The 13,863-nt window shown below is 45.7% G+C and overlaps 1 protein-coding gene across 4 annotated transcripts in view; it reads right to left on the minus strand.

Moving 5' to 3' along the window:
• Window positions 1–286: 286 nt before the first annotated feature.
• ipo13b (importin 13b) overlaps window positions 287–13,863 on the minus strand; it is a 40,741-nt gene continuing 27,164 nt past the window's right edge. For 2 of the 4 annotated variants that reach the window (XM_042111593.1, XM_042111592.1), the window contains 13 exons: window positions 13,452–13,633; window positions 12,959–12,985; window positions 12,570–12,704; window positions 8,181–8,330; window positions 7,660–7,740; window positions 7,372–7,509; window positions 6,948–7,044; window positions 5,628–5,680; window positions 3,659–3,725; window positions 3,415–3,473; window positions 3,090–3,179; window positions 2,563–2,744; window positions 287–2,242 (listed from right to left, as the gene is read on the minus strand). In XM_042111593.1, the coding sequence (XP_041967527.1) occupies window positions 2,146–2,242; window positions 2,563–2,744; window positions 3,090–3,179; window positions 3,415–3,473; window positions 3,659–3,725; window positions 5,628–5,680; window positions 6,948–7,044; window positions 7,372–7,509; window positions 7,660–7,740; window positions 8,181–8,330; window positions 12,570–12,704; window positions 12,959–12,985; window positions 13,452–13,633 (1,358 nt within the window). In that variant the 3' untranslated portion in view covers window positions 287–2,145. The other 2 variants (XR_006035302.1, XM_042111594.1) reach the window with 2 other exon arrangements.

Consider the following 13,863-nt stretch of genomic DNA (forward strand, 5'->3'; position numbering starts at 1 on the left):
CATTCAAGAAACTGCCTGAATTTTTGCCTTTATAGAACTGGACAGAGGAGAGACTAACAGGAAGCGAGTGGAAGGGGTGGGGGGTGACCCGGTTCGGACGTGAGCCTTGGACCCGAAGGTGATAGGGGCACTGTTGATATCAGTTCATAAGATATTGCCACATTAATTTTACTGGAAAGTAAAGCAGTTTTTGATATTCCCCTTTGTTTGGACTTCCTGAGCCTCATCACCAACCTTCACTAGGATAGAATCCATTCACTCATAAAGAGACCAACACCAAGACAGGTTATTGTCTTATTAGATATATTTAATAAATTAAAACAAGGTACAAAAAAATGAATGTACAGATCAACCTCTCACCGCCCCCATCTCTCTTAATTGTCTCACTGATTGACGCAAGTGGCATAACCAAACCGTGCGCATCATCAAAACAGTACCGACACTCCCTCAGTGTACCGAAGCGTTGCATACCCTCCCGTGTCTCCCATACCCACACCCTCCCGAAAAGAACACGCATGCTACATGTCTGCAGGCACCAACTGGGCATGGACTGTCAGAAGAAACAGTGGTCAACACTTATGGCATGCGGTGTGTGTGTGTGCGCGCGCGCGCGTGTCTAGATGAGGAGGGCCGGTGAGAACTTCGCCATCATGGAGATGCCATTACGATTGCTGTTAGTGTCTTGCGTCTTTTTTGCCATTAAAAGGAAAACTGTAGTTCCCAAAACAATAAGTGCACCGAAGAGTCAAACTACAAGTGAGACGTGTATCTTTTACATACGCGACATGTCACAAGATGTGCGTCAACTAGCATGGCTAAAACACAATCGTCAAGGCTCTACAACAGTGCTGTATAGTGGGGAGTTGACAGAGTAGCTCCAAGTAGGCCCACCATTGGTCATCCAAACAACCACTGACTGACCATTAGTTTACCAGGGCCTTCTTTCTGGTGACCGGTCACAAAAGCCACGTTCCATGCCAAAAGTCCTGAGAGGAAGTGATAGTGAGTTCCCCTCCTCATCACCAGACCGGCTACCGTTCTCTTAGGAGTCCATTTCATCCCTTCAGCTGGGAGGGCAAACAAGTCCTTCCACATTCACTGTGTGGACCAGCAGTAAGCAGACATTCTTCTCCTGTCCAGTCAGTTTCTTTCAATTACCACTGGGCCTACCATTATCCAACTGCTAATGTTATATAAAAAAAATATGACAATTAAAAAAAAACCTATATCACATGACAAAAGTTCACAACAATTTGGCAGAATAAGGGCATAAAAGGGCGACAGCTTGGAATTGTTAGATATTTATATGTATATAGAGATATAGATGATGATCAATGAATAAAGCCACAGGAGTTTTCAGTCTTCATTGGTCCCTCTGTCTGTTAGCAGCAGTGGCAGCAGGACTATCGCACCCTGTATTAATAATATAGATTTGTATATATATATATATATATATATATATGTTTGTGTATGTGTACATACATAATATAGCTCTTTTCATTTATCTCTAAAAAAAAAAGTTGACCTAACACTATATCTTTGTTCGTACGGATGCAAAAGTCACAAGAGAACAGCCTAGGAGCCACGGAAGATCGAAAAACGAGTAGAAAGAAGGGATGACATTTTACAGTGTGCATGCCGCAGGAGAGGTGGAGACGAGGAAAGAAAGAGGGCAAATAGATAGATGGAAAAGTGAAATGAAATGAATATAGAGGTAGAGATAGATAAATGAAGGGTGCAAAGATGACAGATGTAGAAAGTGATGGACAGAGACTGCATACACAGACTGAAAAAGAGAGAAAAGAGATAGAGATAGATAGATATATATATATAGAGAAAGAGAGAGCGAGAGAGAGAGAAATAGAAGGGATAAAAGAGGAAAACATGACCTCTCCTGCTCTGACTGACTGCACAGTCTCAGCTAGTCTCTGCCTCATCTCAGGCTGCACTGGGGGGAAAGACTACATCACGTCTGCACAGCACATCTGTAGAGCCATGGTGTGTGGGTTTGTGTGAGAGTTGGGGGGATATTTCCATGAAGTTCACGGGGCCTGGGGAAGCGCTAGTGCTGGATGTCCTGGCACCGGAGCGCCTGACCCGGCTGCTTCGGGACTGTGGAGCCGGAGCTGGAGAGTGGTCAGTCAGTCAGTACTCGGCAGCATACTCTGTGCCGTGGAGGCCTCGACACACCAGGGTGAACTCCTTCACGATGTCCTTCACTCTTCTCTTGTTCACACGCTCCCTGAATAGGAAAGTAAAAACAATTGTACAAATAATGGTCACTTCTTTGAAACTTTATGTTGCATACTTTACTGACTATAGTGACTGATGTACCATTGTGTCGCCTGTCGAGTTATTTCAACCAACTTGAGGTAATATTATGGAATAGCTATTAAGTTATATAAAATTAAGGTATTTGATTATGATTGCGATTCAAGTTGTTAAGAATGGACTGTCATCTTCTGCATGTGAATTAGACACCTTTATTCTGTGTGTATGTGTGTGTGTATTCCATGTGCATTCCATGTGCATGTGTGTGTGTGCGTGCGTATTCCATCCTACCTCAGGACCTGCTGGCTGAAGGTGTTCTTCTGCTCGGGGGAGACGCGTGAGGAGGGGAAGCCGGGCGACTGCAGCGCTTCTTTCAGCCACACAGTGAGCAGGCCGAAACAGTGCTTGTTCAGGGAGAACAGCACCTCGGCAAACTGGTCCATCAGACTCCGCGACGACTGGCCACCAATGGCCTGCAGCAGAGCGGGGGCGAGAAAACGCGGAAGTGAAGACAAAGTATAAGATCTGAAAATCCTGTATTGTGTTCCTACCAAAGATTCTAGAGTGCTACATGCTCCGTTCCTACCAAAGATTCTAGAGTGCTACATGCTCCGTTCCCACCAGGTCTTTCTTATTTATTTTTTTCCATTTTATCATGTGACTATATTTTGTTTTGTGTGTTTTCTTTTTTTTGCTTTGTTACAGTATGTCCGTTTCTATGTATGTATGTATGTATGTATGTATGACGGGATTGTTCATAGTGTCTGCAGGGCTCAGTGACAGAATGAGAGGTTAAAGGTTAAAGCTGAGCTGCTGACCTCCAGCACTGCCTGTAGAAGGAGCTTCCCTTCCTGCTGGACCACCTGACCCACAGGAGGGATGTCTGCACAGTGAGGCAGCAGCTCCGTCTGACAACAGACAACAACACAACAAAGCCACTTACAAAAACACCAACATGTCACATCACCACACATATCAGATTCAATTAGACTAGCATTTCTACACTAGTGGTTTAAACACTTTATATTTTAACATTTACTAACCTGCACAACAAACTGAGTAATAACACACTTTTAGCCCATCAATCAGAAATGACCTTTATCTTTGCTTCACAGATATGCGTGGCAAATGTGTTTCACTTACAAAGAACAGACAAGTAGACTTGACCGTTGGAGCCTCAGGGAATTTAAGCGACAGCACTCCTGTAAACAAGAAGAGACAAGTCATGCTAACTTCGCAAATGCAATGCCAATCCCAAATTAATCCAGCTTCAGTCTCGGTAATGTACGCACGCACGCTCACACACACACACACACACAAAAAGGTTAAGACTTTGTGCATGTGTGTAATTGTCTCTCCGCTTGGTCTGTTAGAACGCAGTACTCACCACAGTGGAAGACCGCTTTCACATCAAGATTCTCAGACAAGTACAAATCGGGTTTCCGTTTGAGAGCCTACAAAGCAGACAAAACCATTGAACAGGAAAGACACCCTCCAAACCCCCCAGCCCTCGGAAACCTTCTCCCCCACCCCACCCCACCCTGTCCTCACCCCAACACCATCTCCAGTAAAACATCTTCCCTCCCCCCTTTCTGTTCAGCCTGACGCTAACATTTTCACCAAAACCAACCAAACACATATACAAACTCATCCAATGCAAAAAACTCATCAGGTACGTAAGAAATCAACTGCAAGGAGAGAAATCAAACTTTGAAATACAACTGAGGTCAAACTAAAGGCATGATGGTTTTGGACTTTTTTTCCCCCTCCTTCTTATCACCCCCCACAGCTTCTGATTCATCTTTTAACTCCCCGTCACTTATGTCTTTTGCTCAGTTGGAATATGCAACAGAAATCTGTAACATGTACGGATAAAGACAACTAATGCAGTAAGGAACTGAGAGAGAGGATGAGAGGAGAGAGAGGAAGGGCAGAGGTGAAGAAGACTAGAGCTGTCCAAAGGCAGAAATCAAAGAAAGAGGTAATGGAAACCCAGGACGCTGAACTTAAAAAGTCAAACAGAGGGCTCCAATTCGTTAAGAATTAATTAATTAATTAATCAAGTCATTAATTAATTTGGGGCTTGGAGGGCTGGAATGACGTGTAGAAGTGGGGGCTCAGGGATTAGAACAAAGGAATCGTCACTGCTTCGCCTACTCTTTTACACTGATTGCTTTTTGTAAGACAACTTTCACGCGGATTGCTTTTTATAAAGCACTAGGAGTAATTATGTAATAACCTCCATGTCTAATTTCCATGACTGATCTGTGAATTGATGCAGTGTTTTCCCCTTCCTAGACACATACAAAACTAATGTACATAACGTGCATCCAGTCTTTGGGGACTAAATGAAGAGGTTTAACCTTTGAAACCTCCTCATCAGATGAGGACTGCATTTAAAATCTAATTTTAAATGCCGTAGCCATTACCGTAATCAACTGTGCACTGGCTGCCAACCTGGATCCTAACCTGTCAATTCACACCTCTGACTGAGGGAAAATATTGCCCTAGCTTGCCAACAGCAGTGGGTGTGTGTGTGTGCTTTTAATAACTGCACTTTGAAACTTTGGAGAACCACCAGGTTGTAGCTCTTATGTTCCCTCATCACTCAAGGTTCTTAAGTGTGTCTGGAACACAGCTTATTGTTATTATTATAAGCAATAATTATTATTGCAAAATAACTCCAAAGCTGTAGGAGTTTCCACAACAGCCCAGCCTTCTGCTTACAGCCCAGCCCAGCTTCTGCTTATGTCTAGGCATCTAACCATGTTGAGTTGTACTTGACACCAAGTATGCGGCGCATACCACGCCTGCTATTTACACCACCGCTACTCTGAGTTTCTATCTAGTGTGCCGTCTGGTTGGCGCAGCCTCACCAGCTATCTGGCAGTCACTCTGGCGCTCACAGATTGCCTGGCACTGATTCTGCCTACCCTCCTGCATGTGGTGCTGGGCATCAAAGAGTGGCGCGGAAGGCAGCACGTGGCAGGCAGTTGCCCCGTGCCAATGTTGCGGCGAGGTACGCTCAGAGCCCTACGTGGAGCTGGCCGCTTTAAACCCTGAGTATTGGAGGAGAGACTTCCATCTGTCCTTCAATATCAACCCCTCCCCTTCTGTCGATTCCATTGTCCAGTCACAATGGGGGTCTCCAGGACCCGTCAAACAGGGCGAAAAAAAGGAGAGAGAGTGAAGAGAGAGAGAGAGAGAGAGAGAGAGAGAGAGAGAGAGAGAGAGAGAGAGAGAGAGAGAGAGAGAGACAGAGAAATAAGAGAGAAAGGAGTGAGATAGGAAGGAGAGGCAGAGAGGTAGAGAGGAGAGAAACCCAAAGTGAATGAAATAAGAAACCAAAAACACACCTGAGCTTGGAGTTGCATAAATGAATCAACAATATCAGGATGATCCCTGGGCCCTAAAATATAATAAAGATGAAACTTAAGAAATAATAATAAGAATAATAATAAGAATAATTTACACAAACAGCAACAAAACAGATCCAACAGTCATGTGGAAAGAAAAAGTCAACCAAAACAATATCACTGAAATAATTGCCACACGTGAGAAAAGGATTCTGGGAGGAAACAGTAGGTGGGGTGGGGGGCATGAGAAGCATTTTGGAAGCAGTCTTGGAAGAAACTCAAACGGAAAGGAGACAAAAAGACATGAGTCAGTTTGGAGGAAGAAGTAGAAGAAAAAGAACGGAAAAGAATTAACGAGAGAACATAAGGAAACCTGAAAAAAAAAAAAAAAATTAAAAAAAAGTGGGTTTGGAGTGGGAACCCAGGAGGCACCTGTTACTGTGACATTAATTTTCTCATGTTTTTGCATCTTTTGTTTCTTTTTACTTTTTCTCATTAACAGTTTTATTTTTTTAAATTTCTAAGCATATTCAAATCAAACCTTGGCCCCACCCATTCCCGGTCCATCCCGCCTTAGCCAGCCTCAGACTAGCAAGTGCTTGGTTCCCACGGCAACCCCTTCGGAAGCAGGCTGCTGATTGGCCCCCAGCTGTGACCCCACCCCTAGCTGTTCCCACACTCCAAACGGAACCTGTTCACCCCTCCACTGAGATGCACCACTGATAGTCACAAACAAACAAACAAACAAACAAAAAATCACAAACAAGTAACAGAAAGTCATAACAGCAGGCTTGTGCGTTCTTCTGCAAATGCATTGCGCTGGGGTGGGGGTGGGGGGGAGACCTGCTCGGAGAAGAGAGGGTTAAAACGGCCAAGAGTGATGAGTCATGCCACCGTCAAACAAGTCCGTTCCGTGTTTTGGAGAGGCAACAGAAAAAAGCGCAGGAGGTAGAGGAGGAGAGGGAGGAAGAAGCGGACGAGAAAGAAAAACGACGACAGAAGCAGCAAGTGATGGCTGGTTGAGCTTCACAACAGAACCACGTGCAGACGTGACAGTGTGTATATATATGTGTGTGTGTGTGGGTTTGTGTGTGTGTGTGTGTGTGTGTGTTTGCATAGAGCCCTTAAAGGAATTCCAGGTGCTTTGTGGTGTCCGTTTGTGTCAAAAAATGAGTGTGCAGTTTGAGCTGAGAATGAGGAGATGGCGGTGGTGGTGTGCACATACACAGACACAAGTGTGTGCGTGCTGTGTGTGTGAGGAGAGGAGGATTGACTGGTCACACTCCCCCGGTCCCCAGAGCCCCAGACAGGCAGGCGTACCTTGCTGGAAGATGGACAGGGTGACGGAGGTGACCAACTCGAACAGCGCTTTGATTGGGGGGAAGTGGTCTGTTTCGCTGGCAAATATGTGCACCATCTGTTGGGAGCAGACACTCAATTACTCCACGTCACTGGATTTGCACAACACTGGGACAAATTGGCAACATCTTCATAGAGGAGCGGCAAAATTGGAATTATTATCCTATTTCAGTTCCAACTTTCAGATTTAAACTAGAGAATTATTAGAGCAACAGTGATTCAGTAAAATATTCATATAATAATCTACATTCATCTATTGATACATGTTGTAGTCTGTGTATTAATGCTTAACATGGTAATACTGTCTTTAATTGTGTGTTTGTGTGAGTGTGAGAGAGAGAGAATGACAGTATGCCTATGCCTGTGTGTGTGTGTGTGTGTGTACCTGTCGGGTCAGGTCGAGTGCGGAGGCCTGGGGAATGGTGCTGTACATCTGTCCCAGCATCTCACTCAGCTGAGACACCATGGGGGCAAAGTCATGCAGGAGAGTCTTCACAGACTTCTCAAAGATGGCACACACAGCCTGACACAGGAGAGAGGGGGGCGTGGGGTTCAAAAGAAGTGAGAAAAAGATTCAAGAAAAAGGGTAGAGAATCAGTCAGTCTCTAAACTCAGACAGTGGGCGGGCGATGGGCTTCAGTGAGCAGCGGCTCTGCCGAGATGTGGGCCTCACCTCCACCACCTGCGAGTCGTTGAGCCACTTGCTGAGGACGGTCTGAATGAGGGCAAACACCTGCTGCAGCACCACCACCACCTGCAAAACACACAGACCTACACGTCAGCCGGGGCGAGGGGGGACGGATGCCTAGATTAAGCTTCGTCTTCATACAGAAATAGGTTTGTCAGTTTCGTCCGTTGATCCGTTTCATCTGTATTCGTAAGCTTGAAGAGAACGGACAAAAAGATGGACGAAATCAACGCAGAGAACAGATGGGGGCTTCGTCCGTATCCTCATCTGTTTTTAACGCTGAGCATAATGATGGCACGAAGACAGATTGTAACACAGACATGAAGCCGATTGTAACATCATAATATGCCGACCACACAAAGAGCCGTGTGTTGATTGTTCTTGCCTAATATCTGATTAATTTATCATTAAAAGTTCTAAAATCCTAGTATTACAGTCTACAGTTACTCCTACTTGTAGTATACCCTATCCAAACACATAAGCTGATATGGTCCTGTTAGACTCACAGGGTTGGGTCCTGTGGGTGGGGGGGTTGATTTGACTGGCGGCTGTCTGTCTCCTGACTCGTCGTCCTGCTTGGTGATGTCCAGTGTGGTGAAGAGGTTGGACAGCAGGCCCAGGATGTGGATGATGGCCAGCTTGTTGGAAGGGTTCGGCTAAGGACAGAAACAAGGAGAAGAGTTTAGGCAGGTGGTACAAATCCACATTAAAGGAGAATTCCGGTGTGATATTGACCTAAAGTGTATCGAAACATGATACCGAGTGTGAGCGTATTCCAAAAATAATTCAGTGGAAATGCATGGATTCCAGTTGCTGCTACTGGAAGAAACTGGAATCCATGCATTTCCACTGAATTATTTTTGGAATCTGATCCCTTATCATACCTGTTCATTCTTACTCGTTGCTCGACTTATCGTGACTAAATTCAAGATGGCTGCAAACGTTAAACTTCGTGAAGATACTGTCTGTATAAATCGTCTTGTAAGTAAACTACCAGTGCTTTTTCAAAGTTCTCAATGTCTCGTTTTAAATGTCAGGGCCCTAGGAAGTCTACCAATGAAGTGTGGAGATACATTGAGCCTCGTAAATGGGTGTAAAACAGTGATTTATTTGCATGGCTAGCCCGATGCCGAAGCACCACTACTGAAAAAGTTGTTGGTAGCATCGGCTAACTAGCGCCAGATTTTGGAGTGCAGGGGACAAGTCGAGATGGGCTATGAGACATACGTTCTCACTCGGTATCATGTTTCAATACACTTTAGGTCAATATCACACCGGAATTCTCCTTTAAGTGACCGAGGACAGGTCATGGAGCTTTGATAATTCATTGCTGTGGCTCACTCAGTTCCATTGATAGAACCTTCTTGACTAGTAAGCTAAAGTAGTGCTGTTTACATTTCACTGCGCTAGTTTTAGGCGGGGATCACATTGGCCAGCGGCAAGAGGCAGCGGCAAGCGGAACGCAGCGCTCAGATCATAATAAGTTCTCTCTCGTTCCTATGGTAACACAAACAGTTTGCCTTAACTGACAATTTAATACGCTCGTGTTGTGCTTTAAAAGATGAACCAAGGACAACGCCAGTTTGTTCAACGCCTGTGTTACGCAAGTGTTGCCACCGTTCCGCAGCCGAACCATAGAGAACAATAGAGAACAATAGGAGACCTGCCGCTTGCCGCTGGCTAATGTGATCCCCGCCTTACTATATGTCTATCTCCTTACCATCCTGTGAATTCTCAATCTTTCCTTAATTCTAAATATCTTTTTATTTATTGTTCATGTTTGTTTGTTTGCATTATTATTATTATTTCTTCTCTTTCTTTTCTCTATTATTGTGTTAAGTGCTGCAAATGTAAAGCACTTTGAGCTGCATTCTGTGTGTGAAAGGTGCTATACAAATAAAGCTTATTATAATTATTATTACAGTTTGGGCTTTTGCCATGCCTCAGGTGGTCTTTGTCTGCGTAGAAAATTGCTGTGGAGAAGTGGAGAAATTTGGGAGAATTGTTAATAAAGCAGTTAGAATGGCAGGTTTGGGACTGCTGCCAGCCCATTGTGTATGGTTGTTTAATATTACAGCGTGCTGTGTCATTTTAGATAGGCATGGTTGTTGCCTGGCCACAGTGTGAAATCTCCAGACAAGAATAGGCTTGGTTGTTGATTGGCCATCGTGGTAAATCCCCTAACTATAGTTTAACACCTTCTCTGTGTATGTCTGAAAGTGAGCAAGATGGCGAAGTCCTTCCACAGTCTGTGTGTTTGGGGCGGAGTGATTAAGCGAGAGGATGGAGGCTGGTCGCACGTTAGCGCTCTCTTCCCTTGGGGGGCTGGCGGCGACTAGGCGCTCATTAACGCGCTGCACAGTCTAATTACTCGTCTCCCTGACGACAGCACAGTGCCGCTATTTCCTCCACCGCATAGAGCCTTCTACTGCCACTATGACCCTGTGCCCACGCCCACACATACTCAACATACACACCTTACATAGCGTGACAACACACACACACACACACAGACACAGACTATCACCCCCCCCCTGCTCATACCTTGTTTATTGTTCCTAGGATTTCTCATAACACGCATTTATGACAGATGACTAAGTACCTGATCCCACCAGTAACAACAAGTCAGGTCTGAACATCAAGTCTGAAAGGCTCTCTCAAAGTCCAAGTGTGTGTGTGTGTGTGTGTCTGTTGCTTAGGGAGGGGGAGGGGGAGGGAGAGGGAGAGAGAGAGCGTGAGAGGGAGACATCAGCAGCCAGGTGGAGTAAAAGAGATGCCTGACCAAGGAGACGTTGGTCTCTGTGGAAGGGTGGGAACCAGCTGTGTCGGGCTAGTACTAACCGTTTCCACTAGGGGTCAGTGTTTCCCTCGGAATATCTAGAAGAGGAGTCGTCAGGCTGCTTAGAGAGTCTGATGTCACGTTGCTTTTGTCTAAGGGCCAGACAGGAGCGCGGGGAGGATGAGAAAAACAAACATGCCTGCGCAGGGCTATCAGGGGCCATGAACGCCATTCATCTACTCAGACACCATTTTCCTTAGTGAATCTCGCATTAGCACACGTCCAAAAATGCAAAACGGAAAAAAAAAAATAAGGCATAAAAAGGATTAAAGTAATCAGTAGGGGGTTTGTTATTTATAGCTGTGTTCTTTTTATTGCCCATCTTCAAGCAGATGCTTCCTGGCGTCCCTCAGAGGCATTAGCAGGGTTTTTTCAAGTGGACCTGACTGGACTGGCTGAGAGCATGTCTGGAGTTTATGAGGCTGAATGTGTGTGTTAGTGTGTGTGTGTGCCGCCTGCAGCCTGTGGACCAGGCTTTCCGGTGCCCAGTGTAAAAGCCAATCTGGCCCCACTGAGAAATGTTCCACTGCAGCGCTGCCCCGTGGATCTGATGGTCTGTTGGGCTGGACGAAGGCCAAGGAGCTGGAGGCAGGGAGACGAGGACGCACTCTGGCCATGAGCAGATAGGACCGGACAGCACGTACGTACATACGAACGCTGAGAACATCCAGTATACCTACACTACACTTTAACCCATTCGCGCTGGATGCTGCATGACGCAACACTGACCCTCCCGCTGGATGCTGCGTAGCGCAGCATGCTTTTTATTTCATGTTTCTAGGTGCTACAGAGGCTTAGATATTAAATTTTGGTAGACGTTGACAATTTTTAGTATGTTTTCAGAAAACCCTCAGGAAATAAGGTTATTTAGTCTAGAATGCCATAGGATTCTATAGGCGTTTTTAGCAGGCATTTTAGGAGTACATGGGTTAAAGCAGCAGTGTGCCACTTTGTGACATTTTGCCACTCGTTGTTAAGCGATGTGTTTCTAGGCGAATAGTCAAATTTCAACTTTCAGGGTGAAGGACAAATCAAATTGCCATGTGAAAGATGGATAAACACACCTGTTGTTCTCACCAACTGCCTAGTGGCTATACTGTACATTATGCAGCTTGTGCGACATGACAGAAAAGCTTCCACAGTATGACATTACCAACACTGACCAGAAGACATCAGTCAGCATGCGAGCAGGCATATATATCACCAGTGTCAATAGTGTTGCTGGTGGTGTTTGCAAAATTCTAAACGTTCTAAACGTACAATCTACTTCCTCTGCATTAAGATAACATATGGAATGTTAAAAAGGAAGTCTTGTGGGGCCAACTATGATGCTGATAATGGAACTCTTGAAAGGGTCCATACTGTAGATCATTTCTGTGAACAAAAGTAAATAAATGAAAAAAACAAACAAACTACGGTTTGTGGCCTCAGGTGATTCATCATCAGGCAGGTGGAATAGTCACATTTCCCTCCTATTTAAATGCAAACGAAGCTGTCAAAGATGCCAAGCAATTCAAGGCTCTGTATTGGAGGAGATCTCAATAACAAGTGTGGCGAACATGACATGCTCAGGAAAAATAAGATTGTGTGTGTGTGTGTGTGTGTGTGTGTGTGTGTGTGTGTGTGTGTGTGTGTGTGTGTGTGTGTGTGTGTGTGTGTGTGTGTGTGTGTGTGTGTGTGTGTGTGTGTGTGTGCGTGTGCGCGTGTGCCTTCATCCGCACAAGCATGGGAAATAACCAGCGGGAACAGATGCTTGATTTTCCAGCGACTATTTATAGTCCTGTGATATCAGCCTCCGTGGTGACAGCTAGCCAGGCACGAGCCCCTCTTGGCCAGACGCGCCGAGCGAGACCACAGGGGTGGAGACGAGACACAGTGGACAGGCATGGGTGGACCGTGGGGGGAGCGGGCGTTTGGGATGTGTGTGTGTGCGTGTGTGGGGTTAAGACTGACAGCTGACAGTGAGTGTGTGTGTGTGTGTGTGTGTGTGTGTGTGTGTGTGTGTGTGTGTGTGTGTGTGTGTGTGTGTGTGTGTGCGCGCGCGGGTGGTCTTTACCGTCTCGTCGGCCAGTTTCTCCAGCTGCTGGATGTAGGGCGTGATGAGGGAGTGCAGGTTGCTCAGAATCTCCTCCACAGGAAGGGCAGACAGCAGGAAACCCAGAGCCTGCATCAGCCACATACACTGACTCGTCTGCAGGGGGAGGGGGGGGGGGGGCAGTGTAAAGGAGGTAGAAAGACAGAAAGAGAAAGAGAGAGAGAGAGAGAGAGAGAGAGAGAGAGAGTGTGTGTGTGTGTGTGTGTGTGTGTAGGAGGGAGACGAAGAAAGAAAAAAAAAAATGATGGTTAGTATATGACCCTCTGGAAGATTTAGCTGAAAATCGATCACCGCCATTTCCATAGATATTACATAAACATGCTCAAGGCCAGTGCAGGCTGTGAACTCACCTTGTGGATCTGTTTAATAAGCACTTCCTGTGGACAGGATATTCAGGGCAAGGAGGGAGAACGAGAGAGAGCGAGAGAGAGCGAGAAACATTACATTCAGCATGACTTCAAGCTGTTCAGTATTAATGCATTTAAAACCATTATCAAGGGTCACAGTCACATTTACATTTTAATCTGTAGCTTTCAGCTAGAGCTCTACAGCATGTCATTCATCTTATCTGTACTTGTGAATGTCAAGTTTTAAACCCAGGAGCTGAGCCGTCCAGTGTTTTGACACTTCGGGTACAAAAACACTATAATAAGAATCTGTGATCGGTACTCGAAGTGTTGGTCTTCAGTAAGACATGAAATAATAAGAATCAGTGATCGGTACTCTAACAGTGTTGGTCTTCTAAGACATGAAATAAAAACAATGTGTGATTGGTCAGCGGACGCTTGCTGGAGAAGTAGCCTGGCTGAGCAGGGTGGGGGTGCAGAGGGAGGTTGTGAGTACCTGTGAGACGGCCACGATGTTGGTGGCATAGGGCGGCAAGTCGTATTTGCACTCGCGGCAGATCTTCTTGAGCGTGGACACGCTGGACACGGACAGGTCCGGGTTGCCCAGGGCCTGAAGCACCAGGGGCAGCACGCTGCTCAGCATCACCGGGTGATCAGCCAGCCACTCCGCCAGCGCGCCTGGAGGAGGAGAGGAGGGAGGGAGAGAGAGAGAGGGAGAAAGAAATAGAGTGTGTGTGTGTGTGTGTGTGTGTGTGAGAGAGAGAGGGTGGGAAAAGGAGATCAACAAAAAAGAAGGGGAAAAGAGAGAGTGAAAAGAGAATAGAAAAGAGGGATGAGGTGTGTAATCAGTAGGAAGTGAACAACAGCATGAGTACAGAGTAATTAACTGTCAAAATGTGCAGCAAACA

This window comes from Alosa sapidissima, chromosome 12 (genome assembly GCF_018492685.1).
Source record: "Alosa sapidissima isolate fAloSap1 chromosome 12, fAloSap1.pri, whole genome shotgun sequence".
Lineage (NCBI taxonomy): Eukaryota > Metazoa > Chordata > Actinopteri > Clupeiformes > Clupeidae > Alosa > Alosa sapidissima.